Below are 22,618 nucleotides of genomic sequence, written 5' to 3'. Positions count from 1 at the left end.
TCGAGCGTAAAATGGGCAAGGCTTGGCCAAGGGTCATTATTTCAAAGATGGCGTAAAAAATTACGAGACGGTTTTATCTACGTTGCGTTTTTAAAAAGTCTGGTTCCATTTTGAACGCACTATTGCATTAATGTAAACGTACTTGGACACACGCACACACTCATACGCAGGCAGAGTCATGGACAAAGCACTCACAATACATTCGATCAAGCCAAGACAATAGATACTCAGTAAAGACAAACACAATTGCTTTCATACGCGCTATTCAAATTCGAAATGGTAAGGCAAAAAATGATATTCCTTTCATTTTGTTTTTTATTCATTTACTTTACCATTATAATACAAGCGATAAGATGCACACATTATTATTTACAGGTACAAATCAAGTTTGAAATAAAAAAGAGGCAGAATAAATTCAATCGTTAATAAGCCGATTTCATGAGATTAACTAGTACTTTAAAACACTAAGCAGTCAAGTCACTGTCGGCTATCTCTGGTCTATTTTCAGAACTAATTTAGTATTTCTCTGATTTCTTCCAGTGTCTATCTTTGATAATTTTTTAATACTGAATTCGGAAGCAAATTTCCCTCTGCTATTTTTAAAAGAAATGCTATTATTTCCGTCTACATCAATATCAATGTCTCATTCTCTCCTATCGAAGAGTGCGGATTCCTGATCAATCCAATATTGTGCTCATATCCGCTTCACCGGATCCTGATCCGTCATCCGGATCATCCGGTCCTAGCTATTTACCGGATACTAACGTAGCACAGGTATCAGTAGCGCCATCTGGGCAGGCCACGAATTCCTCCCAAGTCGGCCCGTCGCATCCGGCTGAGCCGAGGTAGCTCGGAATGCGGCAATACCGGATCCGACGCTGAACTCCGTTACAGCAGAACCCAAATCCGGACCACGGGCCCCAGCCGGAGACTGAAGAATGAAATATAAGCATATCAGGTGATAAAAAGCATAAAAACGAAACGTTTAATTGAATAGTACGAAATCTAACAAAGTCATTTGCCTAAGCTCAACCGAAGAGAGAGAGAGAGAGCTTGAGGAGGGAGAAGAGAATTTACATCCACAAAGTCATCCTCTTTACTTATGTTTCTTAAGTGAAATTCATACTGTCTTTCTCAATCATAAAAAGATAATGAAATAAATTAGTGAAAGTGATATAGGGCAACAGAATGTATATACATGTAAAATTATGTATCACATATTGACGGCAACAGGGGGCAGCTTTAGTTCCATAATTTCTTGAATTTAGGTGTTTCACTCACCTGCCACCTGGTTATTGGGCTGTCCTAGTTGCAGCCACCAAAATCTCGTATTGCCGTGAGAGCCTGGAAAAAAAGCAGTGTCTGGTTTAATCATATTCCTTATGTGGTGTTAATTTAGCACATTTCTGGTCGAGGAACGCTCGCCATTTTTATTTTAACAAAAACTTTATATCAGTCGTTTTTCAAATGAAAGGGAAATAAGAATTATTATTATTATTATTATTGGGTTTGAAAGTTAAAGGAATAAAACCAAAATGTGGCTTTTAACCTACTTTTCTGACAAAATTTCCCCATTTCATAGCCGTCAATCTCTCCAGTAATGGAATAAAGAATAAAATCTTACCTATGAAACTTCCCATGATGACAAGCAGTAGTACGGTCGCTGCTGTTTTATCCATATTAGCGCAGAGTTTGGCGATACACGCAAAGAATTAAAAACGTTCGCACAAACAATCAAGTCTATTTAACACTTTTGCACCGGCTGTTCTTTATATACTCGAATTTTGGCGATAAATCAAACCAAAAACGCGATTACTTACCTTTGGCTGTGGCCGTTACTGGTGAGATAAACTCATCGGGGACTTTCATAAGAAAGCGTGAAGCTGAAAATATAATTACAATTATCATTGGTGTCAAGAAGAGATGTTGCTTAAGAATGCCAAGTCAATAGAGCGAGTGACAGTCTTGCCAGCTTACATAATATCATCACCACAAATGTCCTGATATAGTTCTGGACGTGGAGTTTGAAAGCTTTTTTATAATTTATGTGATGATAGTGTCAGAAAATGCGTCCAGAGGTGGAAATGAGGGGAATGATAATATTTTAATAATGAAAATACTATGCTGTGTTTTAACTCACTTTGAGGACAAAGAAAGTTTCTCACGTCATCTTTCTCTGAATTCATCTCTCATACTATGACAGGAATATTTGCATGGTTTCCATGCCATTCAAATTATTGAAAATTGCTCCATTTTTTGTGACACGCGTTTAGACTTCTTTGTTTTTACGTGTGATAGATGGAGGCCGGTGTATATGTGTGCGTGGGTGTGAATCAGCGCACGCGTGTGTGTGTGTGTGTGTGTGAGAGAGAGAGAGAGAGAGAGAGGGGGGGGTTCCACTTGACAAAGCTTTGTATTTATAGTACAGGGGGACAAATCAACAGAAAACCCATTCAAGCAACAGACACGCACAACATGTATTTGTCATTTAATTTTAGACCCGCAACATTGCTTTAACAATACTATAATATTTTATTAAACATTGATTCTTTTAAAAAAAACATACGGGAACGTCACATATTCCTGTTCGCTTCTCTTCTCATATTTAAAAGTATTTTCTTATACAGTACATGTAAATCAAAACATTCAGAAAGTCAGTGCCTTCGTTTTCCACATCCACCGGTAATCAGCGTGCGAGTCCGCAATATCGTTCTTCTGAAGGATCAGTTCTTAAACAAATGCATCCAATTTACATAATCCTATTCGTGAATCCCTGGGTTAACCGGCATTACATATACTGTAACTTTTACTGCTGTCATGGCAGTTTTTAAAAAGTCAAAATTCAATCGGCCCACATAAATTTCATGACCATAATATTATCAGTAATTAGCATGGTAGAATAAATCCTCCGCGTCTTTTATTTTTAACGTAGTCCATAAAGGCGCCCTCTCAGCTGCCTATGCGCAGACTTCCACGGAGCCCGCGGCGCACGTCTCCCAGTCGACGGCGGGTCCCATGCACGAGGGGGTACCAGTGTACAGGGGGTTGATACACTGTCTTATGCGGGCACGGCGATTTTGGCAACAGGCCGAGAAATCTGACCAGTTACTCCAGCCAGCCGGGGGTGGGTAGTCTGAAATGATGGACAGGGAGATATTCACGTCAGGTATATAATGAATTTAAAAAAAGGATAAAAAGAAAAAGAAAGACAGGAAGAAGATCTATTTGAACGAATAAAATAAAGTAGATTCATTAATCAATGATTTTTTTAAATTAGATATTAAATTATCAATCTATTAATAATGGATTAAAATTTTATATTTTTTTCACATTTATTCATTGCCATTTATCGGCATTTATATTTGCATCTGTTTGTATTCTGTCTTTGTTGTAAAAAGAGAATTAATGGGAAGTGGTCCAATATCAAAACGAATTAATCTGAAATACTTAGCCCAACTCGTCGTACATATGAGAGAGAGAGAGAGAGAGAGAGAGTGAGAGAGAGAGAGAGAGAGAGAGAGAGAAGGAATGGGGAGAGAGAGAGAGAGAGAAAGAGAGAGAGAGAGAGAGGAAAGAATGAAGAGTTGTAGAAAGGCTGTCCAATACTTACAAGATGTATAAGTCTTGCCAGGTGCGGGAGGATGGGTGTATGCCGGCTGTGTATACTGTCCTGAAACGATTACAAAAACACAATCCCAGATTCGATACCATATAGACTACAGAGGCATATACAAGTGGACGGAGGGTATAATAACAAGGCAAAATAAATCCCAGTCTACAACAATAAAAACCCTAAAAAAAGAGGGATACATTATTTCATTCACCCCAATATATAAAATCGTGGGTTCGTCAAGAGAAACCTGCGAACAATATGTCTAAAGCACAAAGGTGTTCTTTAACTCAAAGTCCCAGTATGATCGGACGCGATCAACATCCACACCATCAGTGGGAGATCGTAAATATTTTTAAAATAATTCTCCGGACGAGTTTCATAGGTTGGGTCAATCTAATTCGATAAGAACCACGCCCGCAGAGGTTTAAATCTAACATGGTGGTGAGCTTGATAAACAAAAATGCCTGATGCTAAATTTTTTTTTTGTTGTTGTTGATATACCAAAAATGTAGACATTGCCCCCACCCTTAAGTATACATCAATAAACACTGCATAGACATGACTTAGTCGTATGCTTCATGGAAGCATCCGAACTTTTCTACATAAATAGCATTAATTTAAAATATTAACTAATAAATGACGATACCGAAGTCGTAAAAGTTACAAAAAAGACTTCAGTCGCGTTTTGTTAATAAGACACAGTACATTTCATATTTTCCTACCTTCAACAACGGCTATTACAATAAGAACCGCACTCAGAGCAAGGACCCCGCGCACCATTTTGCCTTTTACTTTCGCGCCACTAACAAACAGAAAAATAAGGATCAGCGGTGTCACAGTGTCCTCGGAAAACTCCGGGAAGACCTAGGAAAGACTAAGCTTGCTGAACTTTCTTAACACCTTGCCCCTCTCTCTGTTCTTATTTATCGTTTATAACACTCGCTCAGACACGGGGCGGGGGTAAGCCTGGCTCGTGTGAATTAAATATAAAACAAATTCATGTACAATGCATTTCCTCAGGTATACCACATGTATTTAATCTCTGCGTGAATTAAATAGTGGTCATTTAATAAATGTTAGTGTCAACGCATTATAAAAAGCGATCACCAATAATTATCGTTCAGGTCGGAGTATTCTAAACAGTGGTCTTTAACCTTCTCTGTTTTGCCAAGGCTGTAATTGAAGATAAACGTATTCAGAGAGGCCCGTTATCAGCTTAAAGTGGGCGTTTCAGTTGTCACGCGATTGTCATGATGAGTATCGCGTCTTTAAGTGGCGCGAGAGGACCTAATGGGTCAGTGCACTGGCCTCTAACCCTGGGTTCCCATACCTAGATCGATCTAACAGGATCGATCCATCTCCAAGGGGTTTTTCTCGCTAAAGCGGCTTAGATGTCTGGCAAGCCTACTGAAGCTGCTAAACGATAATTAATTACCCCCAGCATATCAGGAGGGATCAAGGACATCTAATCCGCTTAAGTTGATTGCAATTTAGCGAGAATCCCTTCGGAGATAGATCGATCCACAGTTAGTACGATAGGATCTGGAAACGGTCCCTTAGCCAGGGTCCTCCGAAATTGGAAGAAACTGTCTCTCTATTAATGGCTCCCGCCACCGCGGAAGTTTAGCACGTTGTGGAAAAAAAACACTTCACTTTGTAAAGGTAGTTAATCAAAGGCACCCCATATGATACATGCATTAATATAAAAAAGGAGGATAAAAGGAGAGAGTTTGAAAGCGGGAGAGAGAAAGTTAGCGCACCAAAGAAATGATATGATTGGGAATTTCTCCATTAGTTTAAGCTCATCACAATCAATTTTATTTATCGCAATTTAAATGAATATTCTAAATGTGATTTTCACTATTTTATTTCCATTTGCTTATTTCTTTCCTTTTAAACCATTTTTCTGGATGTTAGGGTTGCACACTGCTGTTGTTGACTTGCGTTCACGTAAATGTCTCATCCAGCGCAATCCATTCATCCGCGCAGCTATCGCAATCACAACTCTGTGTCACGAATGTAGCAAATCCTTCGCTTACTCAATGTAGTTAGTAAACAAAGCCACTTAATCAAGGCGATGACTTACCTGGGGTTAGACAAGGTAATAAATAAAACGCAAACATTCATATTCCTTGTATCCAACAGGGACAACATCTGCTCATGTGACTATTCATCAACCTTAAAAAAACACTAAATATGAAATCTAAAATAAGTTTATTATTATTATTATTATTATTATTATTATTATTATTACAGATGACTTTATATGCTGTCTAGCAGGCAACCAAATTTCTTTCTCTTAGGCATGGCTCTACATATCTAGCAAGAGCTTTTGCAGTTTTGGCATCATTTTCATTATAATGTAATTGAAATTTTCAACAATACCTGTTGGGGTGTTGCGGGTGTGTGTACGTGGGTTAATTTGTGTGTGTGGGAGGGGGGGGGGCGCAGTCTGGCTGTGATTCTTGCAGTACGGGCATTTACATAGAAAAATGAATCTCGTCTTCTACTCCCTGTTAACAACGATGACGTATGCTCTGTGATACTGGGACTGGCCCCAGTGGGACTGGCTTTTCAAGAATACCACCCCTTCAGGTGCACAATTTTGACATCTTGATGCCAATAAGAAGACCAGGAAAGTAAATAATGCACAAATATATGTATGTTCGTGTTCCTTAACATCTCTAACATTACGTACCTTATACTCGGTTTACATGTATACTGTATGTTAGTAAACTTCCACATGTATGCTCATATACTTGTACCATTTGAATGTTTAGTTTTGCTTTGATTTACCCCCCCCCCTCCCCGTAACCCTTCTATAATAGTCAACCACCGCCATATTTATAATATATTTATTTTCAGCAACATTTGCACAGCACATGCGTGCCTATCTTACTTTTCAGCGGCGTCCCGTCGGGTTACAGCGAAAACCGGTCTTCCATGTTTACACTAAGTACAACGCTCTCGCTGTCTTTCACAGATTTCTAACAACAAACACGCTCTATCAACCGTCATAAAAATAAACAACGACGGTTTATCGGGTACACATCCTGATTAACCCGTATATAGACATGAAATGTTGGCCATCCTATTTCCGTATGTATTAAAACATAATTCTTTAATTACTGACCCCCCCGAGAGGTGAATCATCTCCACCGCAAAACTGGTGAAAGCGATTATTCCGCCGCGTTCACATCACGTTCAGGTAGAGCGACTTAATCAAACATTGAGAAATAGGCTAAACCGCCGGAACAGGATTTTTTGATGACTGATCTCCCTCTATACCCCCATTCTTGCTTTTGACTCGTCATCTTTTTTTTTTATAACGCATCTACTCTCGAATCAATTATAATTTTCATCATACATGTGCATTAAGGGTAACCACTTCTACATACTTCTTTCATTTGTGACACCTCAAGACTCAAGAATGTGAATCATCACAATGCTTTCTCTCTCTCTCTCTCTCTCTGTGTGTGTGTGTGTGTGTGTGTGTGTCTGCAATGGTTGTAAACAACGTAAGTATTCAGCATTTCAGCCAAAATTTCATGCGTGGTATTATGTCAACAAAAAAAGTCAATCACAAAATATAACTCTGAAATATAACTCCTATCACCCCCCCCCCCCCCCACCTCGCCGCCAATCACCGACCGTATCAACATAAATTCATTACATCATTAACGTCCATCATTCAGCTTGTAAACATTAATACGTCAGGTGACCTAGATATATGGCATGGGAGTGCGAAAACTAACCGCAATGTATGCAAAAGAACCTGTTTTGTGTGTCTGTTAACTTAAGATATCGTGTGTAAAGAATGCCCGTGTATTATACCGAATCACTCATGTGGGAACTTGACTAAGGTCACGGTAAGGTATACTTTACTTTTTTCAGTTTTGCGTCGAGACGGAAGACAGTAAAAGACTACTTAACGAAGAACAATACTTCCGTGCCGGTGGTTCCTGCTCTTATGTAATTAGCCGTCTTTGCTATCTAGCCTCTGTGGCGACACACTGGAGATAAAAGAACCAAGAGGACATCAAATTACATCAGCATTGAATTTTAAGCACTACCTACACTACTAAAGATTGATACAGGAAGCAAGTGTTGCTTTGGTAAGTCACTGGACAATACAAGCTGTCACCCCTCTTTAGTCGACTTAAGACTGACTCAGAGGAAGAGGTCGGAAACGGTGAGTGTCTGCAGTGACTGGGGTCGTTCAGGAAAGGATTCTTTACACATGTTTACTGACTCTTTCTGCGGATGACTACGTTGATGAGCTAGCTAAAGCAGGAGAATCTAAGAAAAAGGGGATAGTCTTTTCAAAAACGAATTGATATCGAAAAAGGACACTAGGACATCTAGCCTTCTTGTGAAACGGAGAGTTTATCAAACTTAAATGTTCTCCTCAAGATAACAGCTATACATTTTAACAAGGGAAAATAATTAATCTAAACAGAGCGTCAATATTAGTGGATATCGTATATTTCTATATTCTACCATAGACAAGACTAGGAATACACGTGTGAGAGCAATATCAAAGCATCTGGGATTCTTTCTCAAAGCGACACCGGATTTTTCACAGCAGCAGTTCAGGGCCAGGATATTCTAGCAGAGAACCCAGGTATTCACTCTTGATATTTATACCCTGCTCTTCAAAGGTAATCAAAACTCGCCTTCATTAATTCATTAGGTAACCACAGCAAGGCTACGATATTTCGGGGAAATTATTCCGGCTATCACTTATACCTCTTCAGCTGCACGCTGGCCAAAGTCGGACATCGGTCAATATTGCAGGTTTGAGCTGACCGGTACCGGTATTCCTGCTTTTTCCTCCGTTACACAATTCATTCATTTCTTGAGTAAGCCACAATTTAATTTAAAAAATATTTTTTCTGGGAAATTGTTTGAAATCTATTGACAGAGGTTGGTTTATGTATTAAAGCTGTAGCACCTCAAGAACCATTCACAGATCGGACATTGGGCATTTGGTCAAGGCAGTGGGCAGCGCATTGGATCTATACTATACTCCCCGTTAACAACGCCCACTAGACAACAACATCGTCATCACCATATTACCATTACCACCACCAAGTCGTTAACAGCATCACCACTATCATCATACAGCAAGATGGAAATTCACAGAAAACTTGTTCTCCTGGAATTTATATGCTGCTTATTATTCACTGATTTTCCCTTACTGGGATGTTTCAACGTGGATCTCCGGACGGCGACGATCTACACCGGAGAGCCGGACGTGATGTTCGGGTTCTCAGTGGCTGAACATGTGGACGACGCCAACAATGTTAAATGGTGAGTGCCCAGTGCTTTTAATTAATCTAAATAAATTCGTATAATCTTATCTTCACTCCCGCTGTCTCTACGCTCCCTAGCCTAGAGCTGCGGGCATCTCTCTCTCTCTCTCTCTCTCTCTCTCTCTCTCAACTGACTTGTCTTACGATTTTGACATATCAGTAAAAACAATGTCAAATATTCGTTTTTCCGTTTCTTAGCGCCCCCACCCCGATCCTCTCCACTCACTGCATTCCCTGACCCTCTCCCTCCCCCCCCCCCCCTCAACCAAACTCATCCACAATGATTCTTCCGGGCTGACCTCATTTTTATAACGGATAATGCCATTTGTCTGTAATTATATGGCGCATCCCGCACGAAAATGCAGTAGTATCGAAGTAGCAAAGAAGCATTAACGCAGTAGAGGTGTGGAGCATATTTGCAGTAGAAATGCAGTATAGTCTACTGCAATTCTACTTCAAAAATTACATAGGGTTGTACAGAGGAGGAGCATTAATGCAGTAGATTAGCAGCATGATAGAAGCATGTTTCAAATATGCTAATTAGCTCCCACTTCGAAGCAGATTTGAAGCATGTTTGCAGTATGATTGCAGTAGTCTACTGCGCTGTAGTATCTACTTCGTTTTTGTGCGGGATATCCTTGATTGGATGCCGCAGTCGCAATTGAATTTTTAACCTCATAAACCCAATCAGAAATCAGAATAATTATTTTCCTATCGCTCGTCGTTACTGTATATTCTTTATATGGCACATCTGGATTGGCATGGATAAGGAGGTGCAGCAATTTTCAAAACGCCTTTTTTCTGATAAAAATCTTGTCTCTATGGTTATTTTCAATCTAAAATTAAATACAATGGCAAGTAGAAATAGTGTCGATCACGAGTAACAGGCCAAGTGTTTAATATTAGCGAAGCATGTAGAAGTATCACGGTATGAAGATATTAAGAAGTAGTCCAAGTTTCCCGTACCACTTTATAACCCAGGTTTCCTCCCCCTCCCTCCCTTCCTCTCAGAGCAGAGACCGGACTAGCAAATTTCCTCATGAATTCCTCTATCAGCACCCTGAAGTTCAAAAGACAATGGCTACATACAGCTCTACTATCAGCTTACCTCTGTTTTTTCAATATACTGAAGCAGAGGTACAAGAGAGATGCAGGGTCAAAGAGAATTATTTTTCACTAGGAACTTGGAAGTCACATTATTTCTCTGGCTTTTCCTCTGCACTATTCTGCACTGTGCAGAGAATTTTTTTTGCAAAAGGAAAAAAATTGACGGCATCACCCAGCTGGCCGCTGGTAGAGAGTAAGGCGGAGGGGAGATTCCAGTTCCCTTTGAAATTCAGGGCGACTAGGTCATGTCAAGATTTCTGTAGTACAGAATTGCGTGCTGAGACAAGAAATTGGATCAGCTGCATAACGACCAATTAATTATTTATTAAAATTAACATAAGAGTCGTTTGTTCCATTAAGTGGGGACGCACCACGTGTCTAACTAGATTTCGATGATGCGTAATGCCTTGAAAGTATTATTCCATCCTTATATCATAAATTAAATATGCAATGGAGCAGCATTAAGAAAGATGTCATCGGTATTGACTGCGGCAATCATGCCTAAACACCCGCTGGAAAGACACGTGCGGATGGTCAAGATGACCCCGCCCCCTGAGGAGAGTAAACACAAACACGCTTCCTGACAACTCGACGGTAACGCCGAGAGGAATACCGAGGTTCCGGTTCACGCGGTTTGCTCACCCTGAGTGTCGAGGGGTCAAATGCCATGAATATCAATAACGATATTCATCAGCACATGTAGCTTACTGTACATGTTCTGGCATCCTCCCCTCTGGAGTTCAGTTCGTTTCCATTCCTTGTCGATAGTGATTTTATACATAGAGAGATTTCTGACGGTAAAGCTGAATTCGTTTTTTATTTCAAAGAGAAAAGACCAAAATACCAACCCCAAAAAGATAAACACACTGATATGTGAACTCGGCAAACTCCGAATTCCAGGTTGAACTAACTTATGACTGTCTTTTACATAAACATAAACATAGAGGTGGGAACCTCCTCTGATATCTTTGAAATCTTATAACCATAATTTGGTAACAACACTGACAAAGACTTCCAACTCACTTGAGTACTAAGGCTCTATTCCCATAGATTTTAGATCGATCTATCCCCGCGGGGAGTCTCACTAGATTACTTTCAGATAATCCGACTTAAATGTTCGTCCCGCCTACTACAAGCTGTAAGGGTGTAATTAACTTTCGTGTCCGCTCGGCTGACAGCTATTTAGCGTGAACCCCAGGGAGTTAGGTCGATCTAAAGTAGGTCGATCTAATCTATGGAAATGGGGTGTAAGGGTCAGAATACTCGCAATAAATATGTTTTGCGTTATCAGTATATCAAAGCACAGTTCGTTGACACACAGGGTGTTAGCTTGTCCGGATTTTGATCACTTATGGAAGGGCAGGAATTTCAATCCTGAGTTTTATATGACGTTGAACGTCTGCTATTCAACTGGGTGTAATATGCAACATTTGTTTACGGAATTACGTTTATCGCAGCGTCTAGTGGAGGTACATGACTCAGGACCAGTCAAAGGTAATACTACGTAGTCCCCACGCCAAAGAATACTTCTCGATCTATGCCTACTGCAATCAGTTGGTATTCGATATCGCTCACCCACCTCTCTCTTGCCCTCTGTATCTTATCTCTCTCGGTTCAGTGAATATTAAACATAGGCACAGGGACTTCAATGGCTCTATTCCCATAGATTCTAGATCGATCTATCCCCGCGGGGAGTCTCACTAGATTACTTTCAGATAATCCGACTTAAATGTCCGTCCCGCCTACTACAAGCTGTAAGGGGGTAATTAACTTTCGTGTCCGGCCCGCTGACAGCTATTTAGCGTGAACCCCCAGGGAGTTAGGTCGATCTTATCTATGGAAATGGGGTGAATGACTGTACACCTTCTAAAGGACAATTCCACAGAGCAGACTACATGTAAAATAGTAATAATATACCACGTTCAAAGCCCCTGTGTGGGAGTCTTAGGTAAGCGCAAAAACCTAAATTTAACTTGACTGCATTCAGAAATCAAGAAGGATTGATGTGTTCTTGTAATAAAAAATTGTAATAAAAAAATCCCATTCGGTTGCCTTAGCCTGCCCACATATTTTATCACTATTTAGAACTACACGAAATTGCGATTAAGAAAAGTGTCAAAAACGGTAATGTCAAAAAGGAAGAAAACAGTTCTAAGGGCGAGTGACCTGAAACCGCAGAGGTCTTCTGCACCCAACCGCTCGCAGCTACCGGGTTTACATCACAATATGAAGAATTATATTATAAAGAAAAAAAGGAGCGCAAACTGAACCCGAATGTTGACATCCACCCAGTATGAAACAAGGCTGTCGGTATGCATGAGTAATTTGACATGTATCAAGAAAACTGTGACCGATTTTAAAAATGTGTACCGGGGACCGCCACCCTGCAATGTTATGCGAAGGATCGGAGTTAGTTTTGGTGTCTTACCTCAAACCGGGTTTGAGACGGTTTTAACATTACATGGTCCGTTTTCTATTAACTTAAGACAGTAGACGCTTTATTGCACCCCCCTCCCTGTGTGTATCTCATTTGCGCTTCCTGGGTAAAGTGGTTTGCAAAGTAAGCGTTGGTGGTGGTGGTGGTAGGGGGAAGGTGGGGGGGGTGGGTGCTGGAGGCAACTATCTACTTCTTGTGCTATGACGTTAAAACTAAAACGATTTTCGGCCTGGTTCCAGACTCATTAAACATATTTTAAAACATTGTCTGGTGTTTATATGGTTCAACTCTGAATTTGTATACAATTAATGGAATTTTAAACATCTGGATCTACAACTAGCAACGTGGAGATTATTCAGCTATTGGCTCAGTCCATATACACGTATAGTGTACCACGATTTTACTTCCCGATTATTTTCTTCAGACAGAGATGAGACAATTAAAACGGGATGATCTGCATAACATAATTCCTTTATAGGGAAATGTTGAAAGGAAAAATGCAACAGTCTGACACTTTAACCTTCTGTATAAGCTAACTCTATTGTCCATAAGACACGACACATGAGTAGATTTTGCATTAGAATAATTTCAAGATGGAGAATATATATGACATAAATTAAACCGTAACATGCAGGCGAAAATGATACGTGGCAATAAAAAGCCCTAAGCGGTATTTACAGGAAATCGGATGCCGTGATACAAGAAGATTGCAGACTCTGCACTAGGCGGTTGTGTTCATTGAAAACTTTCACAGAAGTAAGGACGTGGCGTAGACACGTTACACTCACTGTCTTCAAGCAACGCTGAAAACCCGGCAGAAACAAAGCCGCTCTCAGATGAAACAGTGAGAACATTGATGGAACTTGTTTCGATGATAAACGCTTGTACCGCCCACAGCATACAGCAGGGCTAATCTAACACAGCAGCCCCGCCGCGAGAGACGATGTAAATTGATAGATTCAGTCGTTTTGCTTCGTTTTCACTTTCTCTCTCTCTCTCTCTCTCTCTCTCTCTCTCTCTCCAACAAACACAAACACACGCACACGTACACACGCACGTACACACACACACACACACACAATAAACGTCTGCAGAGAAATGAGGAAATGAGTAAGAAAGAAAGAAAAAGAAAGCAAAGAAAAAAACTCAGGTTGAAAAAGATTCTGACATTGACATATTCCCATGACCAAAGGGTACCAACATAGGGAAACGGAGTTTACTGTTTCACAGTTTGGACCACTTCACAAATATTGAATCACAATTTACCCCACAGTATGTTTCACTTACACAGATTTGGAAAAACAAAACAACGCAAATTGAAGTATTGGCTATTGGGACCTTGATCGGGGAGTTGTGAATAAGCGATACGCGATTTTGACTAGATGCTGTCTCGGAAAAGGTTAAACAAATTCAAACCAACCATGCATGTATCACCAAGAATTGAGACCCTTTGACTACAAGTCCAGCTTTCAGCAACAGGATAATGATCCTTATTAATGTAAGAGATGGAAGGAGGATGGGGTTAACTATCCTAATTAATGACCCTGCTCAAGTGGATAAAATTCCAGAGAAACGATCGTAGTGACCTCGTCAGCATCGGTTTGAGTTTCGTCTGATACGTGACCTCCATGTCAGATTTCAAAACCCAAGTTTATTTCAACTGACCACGACACTTCTCAATAAAATCACTATTTGTTCAATAACTGATTTTCGACTCAGGTCGTTTTTGCCTTGTTGTTAAAGCGGCTTTTGGGAATAATTTGTAATTTGCTCGCGATGGGTTTGGAATGCACTCAAGGAGAGCCGGGAAGTGTGAAAAGGGAGAGAATACGTGTTGAAAGATAGGCCTGACACTGACAGCTGCATGTTTAACAAACATTTCCTACCACCCGCCCTATTATGTAATTCCACCTCTCACTATAGAATATAGCTATATTTATATTTCATTTTTTTCTGCGCGGTGGTCCTGAAATTTTAAACAAAATAGTTTTGCCTCAATTTAATTAATTTTTCCAGGGAAATAATATAAGTGTCATGAATTATATTTTTGATGATGCTTAATGTGCACGACAGCTTGTAAATTTTAATTTGTAAATTTAATTTGTAAATTTGTAAATTCAAATGTCTTCGTAAAAATCTAGCTAATGAAGGCAGAGCGGTTACGGTGCTTTCTTTACGCAATAAAAACGAGAAGTCCTCCCTCCTCCCCACACACTTTTCAATAATCACGGAAAAACTTAGGACATCAGTCGCGTCCAGCAACGTTTTATCTTAAATTGTTCTAAAACTAAAGCAGAGACGGTCGCAGCTTGCATACAGGTGTCCGCCCGTTAAACCCTGAGTCAGAGGGTTCAAAAAGGTTGAAGTAGAGCGGATATAGATATAAAACCGTACATGGAAGTAGGGGTACGCTTGAAGTCGTTGCATTTAATGTATCCTGAAACGCAACGGTAAGTTACGAAGGTTTCATGTAACAGTATATTTATCACTGGTGGAATGTCACTTTAGCAGGTGAAAGACAATTGGCAATGTTTTTTGTGACACCCAAAAATAGAGAGAGTGGGGGGGGGGGGGGGGGGGGGGGAGGGGGGGCGCGTGTGTCCCCTTCTTGCAAGTGCATCTATACGCGAGAGACGAGCGTTGCCAAATATCTTTGAAACGTCATAATTCATCTTATTTCATTCGGCAATAAACTAATAAAGCGTTCCTGCCATAATCAGACTTCCTAACGCCTTTAAGTGTTGCCTTTATCGCATTTTAACGGATATACAGCACTCAATAGATAACGAAAATATCAAAGAGGTGGAGCAACGTTCACCACTCCTCTCTCCACATTGTCACGTACACAATTCAATATATACAACAACGGAACTTCATCGTCTTAGAACCACTCACTAATTACGTACGCAGATCGGTAGAAACTGCTGGAAGAATTCCAAAGGTCTATGTCCAACGCGTATAGAGTTTAAAATTAAAAGATTTACTGAAATAAACACATCTCGTACTTTGCGCTTATGTCATTGTCATACAAGCATGTCATTGGCTGCGTTCAAGACGGTTTCAGCAAAAACTGTAGTAGCACTCTTTACAGGGAGTAAAAAAGTGGCCTTAGCCCGCATCATTGAAAATATATAACCTCAAAGACTGGCGGATTAATACAATAAGCAAGCATTTTGGCTTATTGAGAAGTGATACAGGGCCACTAATCTTATCTTCGCCAAACCAAAACATTTACTTCCTCAACTTCTTCATCATGCGAGGGACATACACGGGAAGGTCTCAGTCATAAACCTTCATTAAATAAATTTTGAATGAAAATGGGGCTGGACGCAGCCCTATTCGCCCCGTCCTTACATCAGAGCATCCCCGCATCAAATGAACATCTTTTAAACAGAATGATATCAGATATGTTGTGTACTTCATCTTCTATGTACAGATATCGAATACGTTTCTCTCTTATATAATTTCATTCAGATATCGTCTTTGTTCAGAATGACATTAGATATATTTCACTTCCAGCTTGTTACATTCCTTAGATATAAGAATATTCTGTTCTATTCACAGTGATATTAGATATGTTTCTAGTGCATTGTTCACACATGCCGCTGATAAAGTAGTTTGTACTGGTTTATTATATAATGGGAGAGAACCAGATTTTGTCATTCTCAAGTTTCCAAATGTGTGATATTTTTAATCGAAGGGCTGGTGGGGGGGGGGGGGGGGGGGTGCAAATCAAGTAAAAAAACTAGTTCCATTTTAATTTCGGGTTACATTTAAACAATCTTGTTTGATTCAGGAATTAAAGCTATTGAAAAAGTTAAAACAGTTTAGGCTATATGAAGTGCTGTACAGTGACTCAGTCCAGTATTTTGATATACAGTATAAAGATTATCGGCATTATAATAAAAGAAGTCTAATCATGGGGTCTACTAGTACTTATTTCATATGATGTTATTCTATATTATATAGAATAGTAGGCCTATATATGTATTTTTTCTCCTCCAGGCTGTTGATAGGTGCTCCCAAGTCCCAGACCAACCAGCCGGGAGTGAAGAAGGGGGGCGCTGTGTACATGTGTAACCCCATGGACAATAGATCCTGTCAAACAATACCCTTTGATACGCAGGGTGAGTTATGACACTTACCTGGCTCATCTCTCCCTCTCCTCTCTCTCTCTCTCTCTCTCTCTCTCCGCACTTTCTCTCCCCCCTCTCTCTCTCATTGTCTGTTCGGGTTACTCAAACAACACAATTGGTAAGAGTTGTCCTTTTTGTAGACAGGGAAGAATTCCCACAACATCACAGTTCTTCCCAAAATGCTTAGACCTAAACCTTTTCTTATAAAAACATTTTCAAATTTTCAAATTTATAAATCTGTTTATTCTCCCATTAAAAAAACTGTCGATTATTAAGGTGGGTCTGTATAGATAGAAGGCTGGTTTTGCTGCACTTAACACTGTCAGATAAAATGGGCCTCTGTAACAGATCACAATGGCGGCACAATGTCCTATCTTTAACACCTGTGTTATAGGTAAAGTATTCGTCTATTGTAACCATGTCATCTAAGGACAACACGACCGCTTTGTACGCCTATTCATACAGAGTAATTCCAGGATCATATTCACTCTAGCATTCTGTGTGTAAAACTGTAGGGGAAGACCCGAGGGAGGAGGAGAACACTATCAAATAGAGCAGGGACATACACCGCAAAATGAGACATCTTGTAATTCAATATACTGCGCATTAAAGTGTGTGTTCTGCGTCAACAAGGAGTCATTACGTGTCATTTGAGGACCAAATCTGCGGCCGGTTGCACAAATCCGCTTTAGACCGAAAACTATTGACTTGAGTTTAAGACCGAATTATTTAGTCTACATTGACCACAGCAATTAAATCTCGGATGGCCAGTATATCTGCATAGGGATGCGGATGTTGAATAAATATTAATTTCCACTGAGTTCTACAACTCGGGTTTGCAGGGGGGAAGGGGGGGGGGGCACGTTTCACATAGCGATGACGTTTTGGCGTGCTTGGAAGCGTAAAAAACTGGAGGTGATTTCATTTTGCCAGTTTTGGTTTAACTTGTTTGTTATTTTAGGAGCTGACACAAGTTGGAATGGAACAGCAGACGTCCCCTCCGAGTCCAAGTCAGGACAGTGGTTCGGAGCTACAGTTAGGAGCTCACAGGACGGCAGACATATTGTGGTATGTTACAGTGCTTAAATTAAAACACACAAACACACACACACACACACACACACACACACACAGGTGAATTACACTCTGTCGTCATTTACCCGGTTTAAAGTTCGACAAATTGAAGATGAATAAATAATTTGATAAAATACAACATATTTTTCAGAATTTTACATTGGTCTTCGGATTCTTCATATAATCCGCTAATATCCCAATAAGAAGGAAAAATCTGTTACTAATATTTGAGAGTGTATTTCTTTCCAGGCGTGTGCGCCGCGGTATGTCTACTTCTCGCGTGGTTTAGACAAACGAGAACCTGTGGGCACGTGCTACGTCGCCAGCAACAATGCCACGCGGTTTATTGAATATTCGCCATGCCGAACATGTGAGTTCATTCATAGTGACAAATTATGCTTATATCAGTCTAGAACGATTATTTACTGTTCGATAATATATGTAGTAAAAGCACCCTAAGTTTGCTGGAAACCTATCTGTTTGTAGGGCCAGCCTGTAATTTTAGATACTGTTTTCTTGTTAACTTTGAAAGACAGGGTGATTAGTTAACTACTTTAACTTTGTTACACTCATGAACAGTTGATTATTGGTAAGCCACATATGGTATACAATCTTTTTGATTTCATTGCTGTCTGTTCTTCTTGTGTTACATGTTTTGACTTTCAGGAAAATGTCATAAATAAAAGTTTATTATCATTATTTATTTTTTTTTATATTTTGCTTTTAGATTAACATTTATTTTTAGTTTTATAGTTTTGCTTCAGACTAGTTTTTAGTTTGTTTTGTTCATATTAAACAGTTACTTAGTTTTTATAAATAGTTTGTGAGACTTAATTTTTTTATAATGTAGCAACATAGTTTTTGTTTAGTTTATTTTGCTCTATAGTTTTCCGCAGTTTAGTTATAGTATGTAGACTTTTAAGTTGTTTTACTTTTTAGTTTCAAGTTGATAACATATGTTTTTTGTTTTTGTTTTCATTTCTGATTTCCCTTCACATTCATTTCACAAAATGTTTTTTTCTTGTCCTAAAATCAGGGCAAATCAATAAATTTGGTAATTCAAAATTTTACTTCTAAAACTGTGTGTAGTTAAACAATTTAAGAAAAGTAAAAGACAGAAATGAAAATTGGAAAACAAAAAGAAAATCATGTTTACGCTATTCTGTATAGAATGAAAGAATTAAATCACTGTTGCCATGGTAATGACAGCACACATGCAATGAAAAGCATGTCAAGAGCTGTGTTTTAGTTGGTTTGAAACAGGAAACGGTCGCTTGATTGCTACCCTCATTGTGCAAACTTTGAGGTCAACTGTACTGTTTTATTGGAGACAATTGCAATCAAGTGTTTACGTCCTGAATATATATTCTATTATCATAGCTGATAAGCACACAGTTTAACAGTAATGAATTGCATAGCATAATATTTTTTCATTTAAATTGCACCAATTTCATAAAAGTCATAAGCTGTGGAAAATGCCATGATAGCTAAACATGAGTGCGGCATGTGGAGCTAGTCCACAGACTCAGGGGAAGTGAGTAGATACTTACCTTGGGACTCAGGGTGTCAGCACACTTATGGTAATTATTCATTAATTTCTAAACAAGACTGATAGATTTCTTTCCTTGACGTGACAGGTTTGAAATTTTTGAATAATTACCGTATCATCTTGATATTTCACATGTTTTTTCAACTACATGGCGTGTTCATTTTCATCATCAGCCGTGGACTTCCTGACGAGTACCGTAGATCAGTATCACAAGCAGGGGTTCTGCATGCAAGGCTGGTCTGCCTCTCTTGGGGATGTAAGTTTACTTAGGAAATCACAGCCAAAATCAGTACAACATTAAGCCTGAGATTCAGGGTCATTGGAGCAGTAATGCATAAATATTTAATAACTCAATCAATCATTGAATTAATAAATCAATTCTGGATTCACTTTTGGAAGGAATTTATGGTAGAAACAATATTAGATATTTTAGGCCAAATTAAATTGAAAAAAATTGACAAAAAAGTTTAATGTGTTCTTTTGCTGAAAAGAAAATTGTTCATAATTGAACTGAGATTTACTGTTAAAACATGAGCAAGTCCAATAAGTATTGCTCTCATCTTTAACCCCAGGCTGTTGTACTTGGTTTTTGCATCAGTTGTAAGTGCACCAGTACCTTGTGCATTAGAGATGCATCGTGCGTCGTGCATGCTTGCTTGCTGCCTGCTACTACGTTACGCATGTTGAATGAGTACTATAATTATAAATGCATGTTATGTGCATGCTTTGTAGTAAAATTACTAATTGAAATACTAACAGCAGCTTCAATGTAGATGGCAGTGGTCATCTGTATGTCCAGCCCTTGTCCTATGCAACTGTCCAGATGTTCTCTCGCAATCCTGTGTGTGTGTGTGTGTGTGTGTGAGCGTGTGTGTGTGTGTGTGTGTGTGTGTGTGTGTGTGTGTAAGAGAGAGAGAAAGAGAGAGAGTGGGAGAGATAATTTAAATGAGTGAGAAAGTGAAAAAAATTATGTGTGGGTGTGATAGAGAGTAAGCCATTGACTGTGTGTTAATTTGGCTGTGCGTGCGTGAGATAGATAGATAGAGAGAGAGAGAGAGAGAGAGAGAGAGAGAGAAGGAGAGAGAGAGAGAGAGAGCAACTGGACAGTCTCCCTCCTCTCCCCACATGATATCACCAGAATCTCCATATGCACAGTCCATCTCAGCTGTCTCTGTCCTTTCCAGCGGCCTGGGGCTATCACAGACAGGGGTCGTGTCAGGCAGGCTTCAGTGCGGTGTTAATTGTTAGTATGCTTCTTTATTCTACATTGATTGATTCTCTATTCTACTCCTGGTTTGCTGACCTGTGGAGGGAAACCTGGGGGTAATGGAGGGGGTGGGGCAGAGCGGGGTGGGGTGAGGTGATGTTGTCGCAGTTTAAGGCCTTACTCTGCAACTTTCTGCAAGAAATTCCCAAAGAGGATTCTGTCACACATAAACTGGGGTAATGCATTAGTATGTATGATATGACATTTTTGTGATAAATAAATTTTGTTGGTTTTTATCATATTTGCCTCTTGTGGCTATAATCTGCAGAAAGAGGCAGTGTCATTTTAACGAACAAGGCCTTACACTGTGGCAAGGAGTGATTATTTACAATATACAGGACAGGTTTTCCTTCTCAGTGTCAATTCTCATTGGGCTTCTCTATTTGATTGTTTTACAGTCTTCTTTCTTTGATTGTTATACAGTGTTGGATCAAATGTATTATGTTTTTGCAATCATTCTAATGTGTTTATCACATTATTGGCAAAATATGTTTGGTTCCCCAAAAAGTTGTAAAGAGGTTATATTCTTATTGCTGCCATAGGTAGCAAAAATGGGGAGAGAATTCCCTGGTTGGCTATAAATAGCACACACTGGGTAATTACTACAGAAGGGTCACTTTGACAGGACATTTATAAGTGGATTTATAAGTGGCTCTTTTTCACACAAAGAAAAATTCTGGGTTGGGGGAGGTTAAAAAAGGGAGCAAACAAACATTGCATGGAAAATGAGGTCTATCTTGTTATTTGGTTTCTCACTTTGTTTGGTGTTTTTAAAAAAACTTTCTGGAGATCTTGTTACCTGACTCGTTAATTATCTTTCTTTTGCTTCATTTAGGTGCTTTTCTTTTGTATGAAAACTATGGAGCCTGAGCAATTCTTTTTCCTTTTTTTTTCATGGTTAAATAAATGTTAATGAATTTTAATTTCAGATTATCTTTCAAACAGTGAATTGCATCTTGTTCCTGTATCTTAATTTAAAGGTTTATTGTTAACTAAATAATTATGGACGTTCTCTCTCTGTTAATGTAGGCAAAAGAAACATTTTATTTGTCCAAACTGTGGGGGAACGAATGCTGATACCATATACTATTACTGAAAGAAAATAAAGCTCAAATTGAGAGAAATGTACCCAATTAATTTGGAAATACAGTAACCCAGTGTTAGAATCTTAAGAAAATAACCAGTAAAGAGTATTCTAAAAGCAAGAGCTCATATTATCTCTGCAAAAGCTTACCCCGGCTCTCTGATACCAAGCTGCATTTTGAATACTTTGGGTAGATTATCCTTCTCGTATTTCGGTAGTCATTACATGGTTGCTGAATTTGGACCTTTTTTTCAGAAATCAGACTATCATGTGTAAAAATTACACTAATCTTTCTAAGTTTCTCACATCTAAAAATAATTAGAAATACCTGAATAAATTTTTGCTAGGAGCCAGATTATGTACAACAGGCAAGGGATTTTAGAATTTTTTTGAAAAAGAAATGTGTGGAAATATTTGAACTAATTAGTGTCAGCAGAAATGGCAAAAATGTGAGGAACTGTATTATATGCTCTTGACCAAAATGTGTAAAAAAAATTTGAAAAGAAAAGAATTGAGATCAGAGAAAATTGGCTAATTTCAATTTTCCCAAGTGGCCTGTGATATGGAATGCAAGAGTGCAATGCTGAGAGTTTGTTGGAGATGAAATGGTTTAACTTAACACGCTTTGACAGGATGATTGGTCCAGACAAATGTTAAGGAGGTTTAATTTTGACAAATTGCACTTCTAGCTTTAAACAACTTAATAGTCACCTGTAGTTTACAGAGATTTAACAAGGTAATTGATGAAGAACACCAATTAAACTGAACCAAGACCACCTGCAGAGAGAGAGAGAGAGAAAGAGAGAGAGAGGGGGGGGAGGGGGAAAGAGAGAGAATTTAAAAATTAGTAGAAATCAAAACATTACTGATGATAGATGAGCATCATCTATCATCAGTAATAGATGAGCATCATGTTCTCTCTCTGTTGTTTTTTCTAAAGCAAATCATTCCAGAGGAATACCAGCTCTCAGTAATCTGATGTGATACAGGGCTATGGCTTTAATGAATGAAGTACAGGTCAGGAAGGGGTGAAGAG

General features: G+C 39.2%; 3 protein-coding genes across 8 annotated transcripts in view; 1 reads left to right on the top strand and 2 right to left on the bottom strand.

Moving 5' to 3' along the window:
• Positions 1-294: 294 nt before the first annotated feature.
• LOC106165209 (uncharacterized) lies at positions 295-7,039 on the bottom strand. Of its 2 annotated transcripts, XM_013543321.2 has the most exons (4): positions 6,513-7,039; positions 1,821-1,883; positions 1,282-1,344; positions 295-931 (listed from the first exon to the last, which is right to left on the bottom strand). In XM_013543321.2, exons 2-4 carry the CDS (start codon positions 1,867-1,869, stop codon positions 747-749), a joined length of 297 nt encoding a protein of 98 aa, XP_013398775.1. In that variant the 5' UTR covers positions 1,870-1,883; positions 6,513-7,039; the 3' UTR covers positions 295-746. The 2 variants fall into 2 exon arrangements, with proteins under 2 accessions (XP_013398775.1, XP_013398774.1); XM_013543320.3 differs by lacking the exons at positions 1,821-1,883; positions 6,513-7,039 and adding an exon at positions 1,625-1,806.
• On the bottom strand, positions 2,453-5,837 carry LOC147761632 (complement component C8 beta chain-like). Its single transcript, XM_087013949.1, has 3 exons — positions 4,336-5,837; positions 3,611-3,670; positions 2,453-3,133 (listed from the first exon to the last, which is right to left on the bottom strand). The coding sequence occupies exons 1-3, from the start codon at positions 4,391-4,393 to the stop codon at positions 2,958-2,960; spliced, it is 294 nt and encodes a 97-aa protein (XP_086870075.1). The 5' UTR covers positions 4,394-5,837; the 3' UTR covers positions 2,453-2,957.
• Positions 7,040-7,350: 311 nt separating the features above from the next.
• The window catches only part of LOC106165193 (integrin alpha-8), a 44,259-nt gene continuing 28,991 nt past the window's right edge, over positions 7,351-22,618 (top strand). The window contains exons 1-6 of one of the 5 annotated variants that reach the window (XM_087012469.1): positions 7,351-8,237; positions 8,559-8,926; positions 16,478-16,599; positions 17,570-17,676; positions 17,932-18,052; positions 19,405-19,487. In XM_087012469.1, the coding sequence (XP_086868595.1) occupies positions 8,745-8,926; positions 16,478-16,599; positions 17,570-17,676; positions 17,932-18,052; positions 19,405-19,487 (615 nt within the window). In that variant the 5' untranslated portion in view covers positions 7,351-8,237; positions 8,559-8,744. Of the gene's footprint in view, positions 8,927-16,477; positions 16,600-17,569; positions 17,677-17,931; positions 18,053-19,404; positions 19,488-20,415; positions 20,475-22,618 lie in introns of those variants that run through there. The other 4 variants (XM_087012470.1, XM_087012468.1, XM_087012471.1 and 1 more) reach the window with 4 other exon arrangements.

Source organism: Lingula anatina, chromosome 5 (assembly GCF_051362555.1).
Source record: "Lingula anatina isolate TDL-2025a chromosome 5, LinAna3.0, whole genome shotgun sequence".
NCBI lineage: Eukaryota > Metazoa > Brachiopoda > Lingulata > Lingulida > Lingulidae > Lingula > Lingula anatina.
The sequence above is the reverse complement of the archived record's forward strand: the minus strand, read 5'-3'. Positions and strand labels throughout refer to the sequence as shown.

Coding starts and splice junctions, on each gene's coding strand:
- LOC147761632 (XM_087013949.1), bottom strand. CDS start 4,393: ATGGTGCGCGGGGTCCTTGCTCTGAGTGCGGTTCTTATTGTAATAGCC. Junction 3,671..4,335: donor TGTAATAGCCGTTGTTGAAG/GTAGGAAAATAT, acceptor TAATCGTTTCAG/GACAGTATACACAGCCGGCA. Junction 3,134..3,610: donor TGGCAAGACTTATACATCTT/GTAAGTATTGGA, acceptor CCATCATTTCAG/ACTACCCACCCCCGGCTGGC.
- LOC106165209 (XM_013543320.3), bottom strand. CDS start 1,679: ATGGATAAAACAGCAGCGACCGTACTACTGCTTGTCATCATGGGAAGT. Junction 1,345..1,624: donor CATCATGGGAAGTTTCATAG/GTAAGATTTTAT, acceptor CTTTTTTTCCAG/GCTCTCACGGCAATACGAGA. Junction 932..1,281: donor GCCCAATAACCAGGTGGCAG/GTGAGTGAAACA, acceptor TTCATTCTTCAG/TCTCCGGCTGGGGCCCGTGG.